At 33.9% G+C, this 12,095-nt stretch overlaps 1 protein-coding gene across 4 annotated transcripts in view; it reads left to right on the forward strand.

Moving 5' to 3' along the window:
- Positions 1-10,241, forward strand: part of Golga4 (golgin A4) — a 96,806-nt gene extending 86,565 nt beyond the window's left edge. For all 4 annotated transcript variants that reach the window (XM_076843628.1, XM_076843635.1, XM_076843643.1 and 1 more), the window contains 2 exons: positions 3,321-3,407; positions 9,551-10,241. In XM_076843628.1, the coding sequence (XP_076699743.1) occupies positions 3,321-3,407; positions 9,551-9,574 (111 nt within the window). In that variant the 3' untranslated portion in view covers positions 9,575-10,241. The remainder of the gene's footprint in view (positions 1-3,320; positions 3,408-9,550) is intronic.
- The last annotated feature ends 1,854 nt before the right edge of the window (positions 10,242-12,095 follow it).

Raw genomic sequence — 12,095 nt, forward strand, 5'->3', positions numbered from 1 at the left:
CAAATGTTGTTGCTAAGTAAATAATTTAATCTTTCCTTGATCTATGATAGAGAGAGACTGGCTGCATCAACCTAGTTTTTCTGGAGATCTCTATAGAGTTTGAGCCTCTGAGGAAAGACCCAGCACAAGCAAAACAATTTTTAAACAAGTCTAGGCCTGTTTTCTTGGCCTTGTAGTTCAGTATAGGGTGTGACTTGGGAGATAGTTGAAAGGGATGTCCCCCTGGCACAAGCAGTCTCATCTTAAGCCTGCCTAGGAGTGTATGCTGAGAAATAGTGCTTGCTTTGTCTTTGTCTTCATTCATGGTACTTTATTGGCTACTAAAAATGGAGAAGTAGTCTATTATTGTACCATCACATTTCATAGCTAAATATGGAGAATTGGTAACAGGTTTAATTTACTACACATTCCTTGGGCACTTAACTACATGTAGCCCTTTATTTAGCACTGTGATAGATAATAAAATGAATTTAACATCCCTAACTTTTAAGGAGTTCGCTATATAGTAAGAAATGGAGCTATTCTCAATTAACCATATTGTGATGTAGAATGTAGTAAGGGCTACAAGAGAGGTACAGAGTCCTCATATTTTCTTGTGGAAGGGTTGCTGAGGATATCATGGAGCAGGTGGTATAGGGTTAAATTTTGATAGATGAGCCCAGTCAGTAGAGGCAGCCCAGGCAGGTCCAAGGCAAGAAATGGTATATGACTTTCTGGAATGACAAAGCTAGTGCAACCAAAACTCTTGAGAAGTGAAAGTGCTTCCACAAGGCTACAGAGTGTGGAGGGACTTGAATATTTTTGGAGTTTTACCTGAAAGTATGATAGAGAGGTTATCCCTGAAATGTATAAGCAGGGGGTGACAAGATCAGAGTTGTTTAGACACATCTTTTGCTGTTTGCTTAATTTCTATGCATTAACAAAGAATTTGAAATGATGGAGACCAGGATGTGATTTAGAATGAGCCAGAGAATGTTGAAATCTTTGTATTTGATGACCATCTGCAGTTTTTTCTTTTCTAGCAGGCTCTGTGTGTCATCTCACTTATTTCTTCATCTACTTTTGCACACAAAGTTCTTTATCAGGCAGTTGATGTTTTAAAGAAGACTATATAGTACACACATTCTTATCGTATGAGGTTAAGTAAGCCCTCCTTTCTTCTCTCCTTCTACTTTCTTTTTCTTAGATTTTGATCCTCCACACTATTGTTGATACTGAAATTTAGCCTAAAAGGTATTTCTCATCCTAACTTTTATTGAAGATGCCTCTTCCTATGGAAAGACTGGCAGGAGAGGCCATTCCTAAATCAGGTGGTGCATATGCACTTTCCCTTCCCAGGGCCTGAGGATATGAAGAGACAGTCTGATTTCTTTCCCAAGGTGTGGCAAAGAGCCTGGGCTTCTTGGGTAAAGTGTTTTCTGGCAAGCTTTAGGGCTTTACTGGGTGTGGTGCATATCAGCAGCAGATTCTGAATTGCTGATGAATTTAGAGGTAGGTTTACCATTTAATGTTGTCTATAAATGTGAAAAGACAACTACCACAATTCTTTTATGTTTTTTTTTCCCCCAAACATGCTCATGCACAAATGTATATGGTTCTCATAATGAACATAAGTGGACTTTTTGGTATTTTGAGCTTAATATGGTATTGAAATTAGAGAAATGGCCCCTATAACTGTGAATGCTTACATTTTTTTTGTTGTTGTTGTTTTTTTTTTGGTACTTCCTAAAAATGATCCTCACAGATAGTATACAGTAAGTTGCTTCAGAGTGTTAATAAAAAAAAAAAAAAATACTGAAATGGTTACTTCTTCCTATTTTTCTTGCCATTTCATGCCACATATGTAGTTGATATTCAGACTTTAGGTTAACATACAAGATTGTGTTCTGTGTAGTTAATACAGTTTTTTTAAAATATTTTTTTGGTTGTAGATGGACACAGTGCCTTTATTTTATTTTTATGTGGAGCTGAGACTCAAACCCAGTGCGTCACACATGCTAGGCAAGCGCTCTACCGCTAAGCCACAACCCCAGCTCTAGTTAATACAATTTAAATGAGGGGTTTTATAAAATGTCTTTGAATTCTCCAGGAACTAAGTTGTTTTAAATAATATTTTAAATGGCATTTTCTTTCATTTGTTCTTTTTGTCAATCAGAATGGTAAAGGCAAAGATACAAGGAGGAAGAGAACAAACTAAAATCTTGTTATGTGAATTTTTGTGGTGGAGGAACAGTATTAGTAATCTGTTAGTTTAAATGAATATTAGAAATATGTAAAGTGTCTTGATTAGGCTTAGTACATAATAGGAATTTTTTAAACAATGTTTTAGTTTCTTTCCTTTCTGGAAATAATTATACTATTTTTCTAATGATGTGATTTCCCAAAACTTTTGGTTAACTGTATTGTGCCATCTTTTTCTTAATGACCTTTCCCATAACCAAGGCCCCACCCCACACACAGAGTCTCTGTAACCATGAACAAAGAATAGAGTCAGTTTTCTGGGCTCTCTTCCCACCCACAGTAGGAATCCTCAGGAGAGCACTGCCACTTGTATGTAAGCACTGAACTTGTTATCCTACTTATTTCATAAGTGGTATCTTCTTTCCTCTCTGTCTCCCTCAAAACATCTCATCTTGATACAAAATAGGGAGTTTCAACCTTTGAGGCGAATTTTCCAGGAGCTTATGGGTGACAGTCTTTACGGTATATTTATTTAGATCTGCACAATTTATGATCTTGTTTTTGCAAGCCACCATGTGTAATGTTTTGAATTCATCATGTTTTCTACCAGACAAAACATCTCGTGTTTATTTAAAATGTAATCTGTAATTCTATTAGGCTGATGTGCTGCATGTCTTGAAAAGTACCTACTAAGCATGTTCATGTTCATGCAGTAGCCCATGTTTATGAGATATATGATGTGATTTAGTGAAAGCTGAACTTGGGGCCATCTAATTCTGATTATTTAGAGCATATGCTTTGGCAATACATCATTTTATAGATTCCTGCAAATAAAAAGCCTTTTTAAATAAATGAGTAATAAAGTTTCATCTTAATAAGACAAAGGGCCAAGAGCATTAGATCTTTATACAGCTTCATGCTATTGGATATACACCTTAAAATAAACTCAGACATTGTAAGCAGTCCTTTTAAATAAAAATTTTAGTATTGGCTCCTTGACAAATACCTTCACATCATACTTCTTTGTTCGTGGCTTCCATTGAGAGCACTAAGAATCCCACTAGCAGAACATGTCAGAATGGGTTGAGACTCCTTCCGCTTCACTATCCATTAGTAATGACCTCTCATTTTTCTTGTAGACCATGGCAAAAGTTATAACCACTGTATTGAAGTTCCCCGATGATCAGACTCAGAAAATTTTGGAAAGAGAAGATGCTCGATTAATGGTAAGCTTTAAAAATAGACTATAGATAGGCAGTGACTTTATCTCATTTGCTTATATTGTTTCATTTATAAAGACTTTGAGTGATAAAAGAAATTGAAAAATTCTAAAGCTTGATTTTGCCATAGTCTGAAAAGTGAGAATGAATTTACATTAAAAAAGTTTAACCAAGGGAAATGTGAATGTGTGACTTCAAGTGAAAGAGAAGTCTTCTATATTTGAGGTTGGTGCCCATTTGTGCTATGTAGGATTTCCAGAACTTGAGCTATTTATGGAAAGGATGGAAAAGGCATTTGTTTTGGTATATCGTGTAATAACTTTTTTTCAAATCAAATTATATTGTGATGAGAGATGTTTTATAGATTACACTTCTTTATTTCAGTGATTTCCATATACACTAATTCTAGATAAAAGAATTTAAGCATTTTTGAGATTTTGGTGTCTTACAAGGGAAAGGTAGACAGACATCTTTAAAAGCTGTGAAATCATCTGTGATTGAAGAATGAAACAAACACATACTTCATAAATTATGTAAAATTCCCCATGCTTAATTTCTTTCTGCCTTGGGCTAGTAATTCGGTAAGAACGTTACCACTTTCGGTAGAACCTGAAGCTTGTGAAGTTTGTGTCTGGCCCCTAGCTCTCTTTCCGCATCCTTTTTTTTTTTTTTTTTTTTTTTTGCAGAGCTCTCTGTAGCCTCCCCCCAATCTCTTAATCTATTTCATGACCCCAGTGTTGCTTTTCTCTTCTTTCCCCTCACTAAAGCAAGCAATCATCTTCTCTTTAGTGGTGGATTAGTTTATATACGGTCCTGAGACTCGAACCCAGTGCGTCACACATTCTTTCTTATAAAGAAACCTCTCTTTAATAGTTTCTCTAGGAATATATTTTTCTCCTTAGAGTGCTAGTAAAACTTCATGACACAGAAATCTATATATCTATTTTCTTGATGATTCCATTAAAATGTTTTTATTCTTAAATGAACAAGGATTTGTTTTCATTACCCATCCCCTCTATTCATTTTTTACAGTTGATCTGTTGATTATTTCTGCTTTGCTTTTACACTGATCCTTCATGTTTTATCTAGTTTTTGTTTTGTTTTGCAGTGCTGGGGGTCAAAGCCAGGATCTTGAGCACGCAGGGCAAGCAATCTACAACTGAACCACATCCCCAGCCCTTGTGTCTAGTTCTTGATTAGTTCCTGTTCTAGACCCATCTTATACTGTGTCATACTTTTCTCTCTTTATTTGAAAATTTTAAAGTCTCCCCTAAATTAATAAAATCATCAAGATTTTTCAGCATTTTTTAGGTACAAAAGTTTTTCATGCCAGCATGAGGTTTACCTTTCCCTTTGTGTATAAGAAGATGCATCAAGGTGGATTTGGAAAGAAAAAAAAAAAAAGGCTTATAGTGAAAAATACTACATGTGGAATCCACATTTATAAATACAGATTTATTATTGTGAATGTGCTTTTGACTCTGATGTTGGATATGGTACAATGGGATCATTACAAAAAAAGAAATTGTGAAGAATTCAGAAACATAGAGTCCTTCATGATGTTCAACCTACACCTACATACTTTCCACCATGCCAAGATCATCTCTGCTAATGATGTGAATAGCTCCATTTTTTTTCCCTAAACCTTACGATTATTCCTTTATCACTTATCTTATAAAAATGAGTGTGCAACAACTTGATTTTTTTCACTTAATATGTCATTTTATTATCTCAGCTCATTACAAATTGATCTACCTCATTCTTTTTTAATGGCTGATTCTATGATTATATAGATTCTATATAACATATAGCCATCCTACAGTTTAGTTCAGTGGTTTCTTAATTCACTTAGGTTGTTTTTAGACACAGGGAATATCCTACATATATTCTGCGTACTTCTGCAAGTTTTCCTATAGGATATTAATCTTATTTGTTGTCTGTGTTGCAAAACATTATTTTCGAGTTTGTGTTTTAATTTTGCTGCTTTCTACTAACTTCACATTAAATATAAAATATGATTAAAATGATACTTCCCAAGTTGGTAATACTCAGCTTTTATAAACAGTCTTTGTTTTTGGTGTTGCCATTTTTAAAGCAAACCACTAATTAATGATTTTTGGATTATGGTCATTCAAAAATAGGACATAGAATCTTTCAGTTTGCTGTGGTAAAAAACTATATTTGAGATTGAGTTCCTTTAAATTGAAATTTTAGCATGGGTCATCATTCTTGAAACTGTTCTTGTTCTTTTCTGTTGAATTATAAGAGTAATTTAGTGATGAAATTGACAATTTTAGGAATGAAAATTTAATTTTTATATATATATATATATACTATGCTATAAACTCATCAGCATGTTGCCAGGTACTTTTGAGAATAAACTAAGATTATGTAAATCAAATTTTAATGTATACTTTAATGGAGTTATTTTTAAAACCCTTTTATAATGAAATAATCACTCCCTAATTTATATAGTGGTTAAATATGTACTTAAAGTATCAAGTGCACCTTTCATTATGTTGTTTAAATTTTTAAATGAAAGTTGCAAATAAAATCTGAACTACATAATATTATTTTTAGTATGGGGAGTGTTACACATTCCTTATATGTTGCCTGAATATCTTAATTTGGGGAGATTTGAGAAAAATTTAAGTACAGTCTATTTAATCCTGTAAACTTCATATTCACATATAATCTATGTGTTCTACTAAGTCTTAAAACTAACCCAATAAGCTTTTTTTTCTTCCTGGCTTTGTAGTTTACTTCACCTCGCAGTGGTATCTTCTGAGTAAACCATCAGTCTGTGCTTAGTTAGCATGTGGTGAGTGGAGAATAAAATGTCTTGTGTCTTTTGTGTAAATCAAATGTATTGCATGGTACTAACCATTTTGCTGAAATTCTTTTACTTTCATTTAATGAACATATGATTATGCTTTGGGTTAATATAAATATTTTCTGCTAATTCTGTTACATAGATTAATAATACATAGATTAATAGTCACCAGCAGTGTTTTTTAAAATTAATAAAGATTGTGAAGAAGAAATTTTTTAAAATAATCTTTTAGATAAAAGTGACATATTTCACAAATCCAGAATTAAAAATTCTGGCTTAACTACAGTCAAGGCCAGATTTGAAATAATGAAAACTACTAAGGTTAATTAAAAATAAAATTGGATTTATTCCTTTTGGGGATCATTCAGTTCAACATAAGATGACACATTTGTTCTGAAGATACTCTCAAGGCTGCTCACTTTAACTGAATGGGACTGTTTCTGATTATTATTGCAGGGAAATGTGAGCATCTAAAATGTTCCACAAAATTATCTGTTTTTTCCCTTTAAAACCCTTCTCCTCCCTTCCACACGTTATTCTTTTGTTTAATTTGTTCTTTTTAGTATACATGATAGTAGAGTGTATTTTAACATACATACATGGAGTCTAACTTTTTCTAATTAGGATCCCATTCTTGTGGTTGTTCTTGATGTGGAGTTACACTGGTTGTGTATTTTCACATATTATTCTTGCTATTAACTTGATTTAACACCCCCTTAAACAGGGTACATCTTTAACTCTGACTTTGCCATAATTTTCACAGATGACAAGTAAATTGGATCCCAGTTAATAGCAATTAATTTAAAGCTGTGATTGTTGATTCAGCCAGTACTTACTGAACAGTATCAAGGTTTAAAATGCTGAGATATGGCCTTTCTTTTTTTAAAACTTTAAACCTTAAAAATCCTTTGTGCCTATATTTGGATCTCCTTTTTGATTTTATTGTATATCATTTAATTTGCCTTAATGATATCTAGAACTGTCTGTCTACATTATGGTGGCTAGTAGTGAAATGCATGGTTCCATTAGGTTACTTTTAAAATATATGAATATTGAATTAAAAAGTAAATTCTATATCTAATCCATGAAGTCTTACATTTTCTTTTTTTGTATAATAAGTACCACACTTATTATATTATTGAAGTTAAATACTATCACTTATCACTGGAAATGTATACTGCGTAATATTTTATTGATTACCTGATTGCTCAACTTTTAGTTTGAAACATTTTAAATTTTTCAAAAATAGTGTAATGAACACCCATATACCCTTTACCTAGATTAGCCAGCTATTATCATTTTGTCAAATTTTTGTACTCTGACTCTTGATCCTATATATGTTTTTCCCTCTTTATAACATTTTATAGTTACTTTTTGACGCTTGCAAACACAAACAAGTACTTTAAAATGTATCTTTAAGAAAAAGGATGTTTCCCTAGTACTCACAATGTAATTATCACACTCAGGAAACATAATATTATCTAATATATAGTATTCATATAGTGTCTATATGAATTACCATTATATATGGTATTACCAGTTTTTCAAATAATGTCTTTCATAGTTTTTGAAAATCCTGGATCCATAAAGATTGTACATTGCATCTAGTTGTCATATTTTTCTCATATATTTTATTCTATTTATTTTATATACACACCCCCCACACACAAACACACACATATATTGTGGTACTGGGAATTGAACCCAGAGCACTTGCCACTGATGCACAACACCATCCCCTTTTATTTTTTATTTTGACACAGGGTTTCACTAAGTTGCCTAAGCCAGTCTGAAACTTTGGATCCTTCTGCCTAAGCCTCCTGAGTAGCTGGATTATAGGCGTGCATCACTGTGCCCAGCTTCTGGTTTTCTTTTAAACTAGAAAATATCTCTTGGCCCTTTTGTATTTTATGACATTAATATTATGCTACATTGTTGAATCATCCAAGAATTTAGTTTCCTACAATAGCTCTATCTAAGGGTTCAAAATAATAACTGACAAAGGAATTATTAAATAACAGCAAAAGATATTTTTCATGTCTTCTTTAGGTTCCTAAAACCAACACTATTCGGAGTATGTCTTGAATAGTGGATCATATTGTTCATTTCCAAATTGAGAAGACTTTAAAATTTCCCCTTTCTGTTCAATATATATGAAAAGTTTATATCTATTACTTAATCTTACTTGGTCATTTATTGTATTTTATTTTAAATATTTCGTTATCAATGGATCTTTATTTTATTTTATTTTATTTTTAGGGGGAGAGAGAGAGAGAGAGAGAGAGAGAGAGAGAGAGAGAGAGAGAGAGAGAGAGAACGAACTTTAATTTTTATTTTTTTTAGTTTTTGGTGGACACAACATCTTTATTTGTATGTGGTGTTGAGGATCGAACCCAGGTGGCACACATGCCAGGCGAGTGCGCTACTGCTTGAGCCACATCCCCAGCCCTGGACCTTTATTTTATATATTTGTACATGGTGCTGAGAATCAAACCCAGTGCCTCACACATGCTAGTCAAGTGCTCTACCACTGAGCCACAACCTTTATTTTTTATCTTTTTAATATTTTTTAATTGTAGATGGACACAATATCTTTATTTTTATGTAGTGCTGAGGATTGAACCCAGTGCCTCACGCATGCAAGGCAAGTGCTCTGCTACTGAGCTACAGCCCCAGCCCCACAACCTTTATTTTTATGACATTTTAAATCTTATACTTGATTTGACACTGGCTTTTTGTATTTGAATCTGAAAAACTTTCCTAGGAAGATTTTGGCTTCATTTCTCATAGCATTTTAAATTTTATACATTATGTTTATTAATTCCAGATGAAGTTTAGCTTTTCACACTTTTTTTTTTTTTTTTTTGCTGCCATGTACATCATGCTGAAATAATTGCAGTATGTACAAAGATCAACATATTGAGAGAGAGGGATAAGCTCTTTGTCCCTTGTAAATTCTGTTTGAAGAGCTACATCTTTGTGGTAGGTAGTCTTCCACATCAGTCTGGTACTCTGGGATTCTTTTCAGCTTGTTACGTGGTGGAAGCTTGCAGCTCCAAATTTCACCTGAAAACACCGTTTTCCAGGATTGCTGACTATATCAGTTAGTTTGAATCATTCCAGTGACATTAATTTCTAGAAGATTCCATTGGGATTTAATTTTTAGAATATTTCTACTTCTTTATTGCAATCCCCAGACTCTAGATGTTGTTTTATTTTAACTTAAAAAAACAAGTCTCCCAAAAATTAGACCTTAAAAGGCTGGGTTTTTCTTTCTTTCTTTGTTATCAACCATCATTTCCTTTTTCTTTTCTAGTCATGGCTCCGATCTTCATCTTGAAGAAATGGGGAGAGTGATTTTGGGCAACTGCTGCTCTGAAACTTTTCACATTTGCTCCTCTTTGATAATGAAGCTGTCATTCAGGGTCCCTCATGCATCTGGAAGACTGCCATTGGCCCACAGATATATTGCAGACTGCTTTTTAAATAGATTTTTATCAGTGGAGAAATGGTGATAGTTTTTTTTTTTTTTTTTTCAGTTTCTGTTGGGAAGAGTTTTATGTTGTTTAAAAGATATTTTGAATAACTTAACCTGATTTATGGACTCAATAATGTTTCTTTCTTCCATTTTTTCTCCTCCCTTTAAAGAATTGCTTGTCTTTCTTATTTATTTTTAGAGTGATTTTTTTTCTTTTTTAAAGACTTGTGCAATACATTTTGAGATGAAACAGCAGATTTTTAAAAATAATTAAAGCATTTAATTGACTATTACCTAGATTGATTTGTTGACTATTTGTTAAAGACTAGTTCTTTAAGCTATGTACACATGATAAATCCCAAATGGCAGTACCTCATTGTTTACTTAGCTTTTGTACTTATATTTTTCAGAGGAAAAAATACTACTGTAAATTGTAAATAGTCAATACATAATGGTATTGTACACGAATCTGTGACTGGCAATGTCATCTTGGAGGAACAGACAAATAAAGTTTATTTACTATATAACATTTCTTATTGTATTGCTTTCTAAGTTGAAATCTCTTTCAAAATGGTTAAGAATCCTTGTTCTATTTGGGTGGTGGTATATAATGAGGAACTATTAGAATAGCTATAAGCTGAGCATTTAGAATGATTTCTTATGTTCAAAATTAGTCCAAACAAAATAGAAGGTGTATGGAATCAAGAACCTACTCCTTGGTGTTTGTTTAAGATTCTGCCAACTTGGGAATGCCACCTCTCTCTGGAGATCATAGCTACTTTTTAATCTTGCTGACAAATTCCTGGACAGAAAAGTTGGGAACAACGCAAAGGGTTTCATATACCCTTCATACTCTAGGAAACATTGTCCCATGATAGAATCTCAGTACCCAGCCAGGCTGGACCCTAGTTTTCCTGGTGTATATTATTTTGTGATAAAGAATAGGAAGCTCTGGGTGAGGAGATGCTGAGCAGTGGGGTCCACCATGCCCTGCAGCCAGCTCCTTTAGTGTTCTTGTAAGGGAACAGGGTCATCTTACATTTTTTCAAAAAAATTATATTTTACTTATATTGGCAAAATTCCATTCCACTAAACAATTTCTGACAACAGACCTGACTTCTTATCCTTTTACACCTTTTTCTAGGCTAGAAATGGCAGCTTCTCAGTGAAATCCATTTACAACTTTCTATAATTTTTCCTTAACTCATTTATGGAAACAACAATGCACAAATAGTGAATCAGCAAGTTTTTTCATAAAGGACCAGAGAGTAAATATTTTTGGTCTTCTAGGCCACATAGTTTCTGTTGCAGCATCTCAACTCTTTCATTGCATTGCAAAAGCGCCATGGATAACGTAAATGAATGAGCATAGTTGTGTTCCAATAAACCGTTTTACATAGCAAGCTGCTGACTGGATTTGGCTTGTAGACTATAGTTTGCTAACCCCTGAGAAAGCAAACAAGCTAGATTACAAACATGGAGTGAAAGGAAGAGTGACAATCAGTTAATATGTAAAGAGTTGCCCATTTTTCCTCAGTGCAGGTATGCAGCTCCTTCTTCAGGTAAGGGTATAGCAAGCTCACATCACCTTAATGAAGATTTGTGGTCACATTCTTTCAGTGTTACTTGTTCCGATGAGAAAGATGAAGCTTTATATTGTCCTCAGTGTCACCACATTAAGCCCACCTGGGTTCTTTTCTTAAGAACCCTATAACTGTTGCTGATTGATACTGGGGGAAATGACACAGTTTTTCCAAGAGTAGTTATAGGACATGCTTGCGTAATGGATTATGGTTTGCTGAGTATTTTGTCTTTTACTGTCTCATCCCTGCAGAGTAGGAAAAAAGTCTGTGATGGCAGGCTTGGCCCCACGCCATAGAGGAAAAGCTGTGATCCTGGCACTAAAATCCAGATACTGGGACTTGGAACTGAAGGCTATGAAAATGTCTTGCCAAGAAGCAAGCATTTCACTTTGAAAAGTATTAGTGCTATTAAGATGTTACCTCTTTAAAGAAAAAAGTGTAAGCTTTTCAAAAATCCTGTAGCCACAAAACAAAAAACAAATAAACCAATTCCTACCTTGTAGAGTGAGTAGCACACACAGGCCATGGTGGTCTTCTCTCTTCCCTGCAACACAGCCCAGAAGAGTTGCCTCAGCTAGTAGGGCTTCCTCATCCTCTTCAGACCAAGGCCAGAAGCAGTCAACTACTATGTTCGGATTGAATTTTTTTCTTTAAAAAAGCAAACAGAAGGTGAGAAAACTTTTTTTTTCCCCCTGATTCTGAAATTCAGGCTCATTCTCGATGAAATTTTTACATTTAAAATTTTAGAAAATATGGGCTGGGGGTAGTGGTACATGCCTGGAATCCCTGCAACTCAGAAA

This window comes from Callospermophilus lateralis, chromosome 1 (genome assembly GCF_048772815.1).
Source record: "Callospermophilus lateralis isolate mCalLat2 chromosome 1, mCalLat2.hap1, whole genome shotgun sequence".
NCBI classification, from domain to species: Eukaryota; Metazoa; Chordata; class Mammalia; order Rodentia; family Sciuridae; genus Callospermophilus; species Callospermophilus lateralis.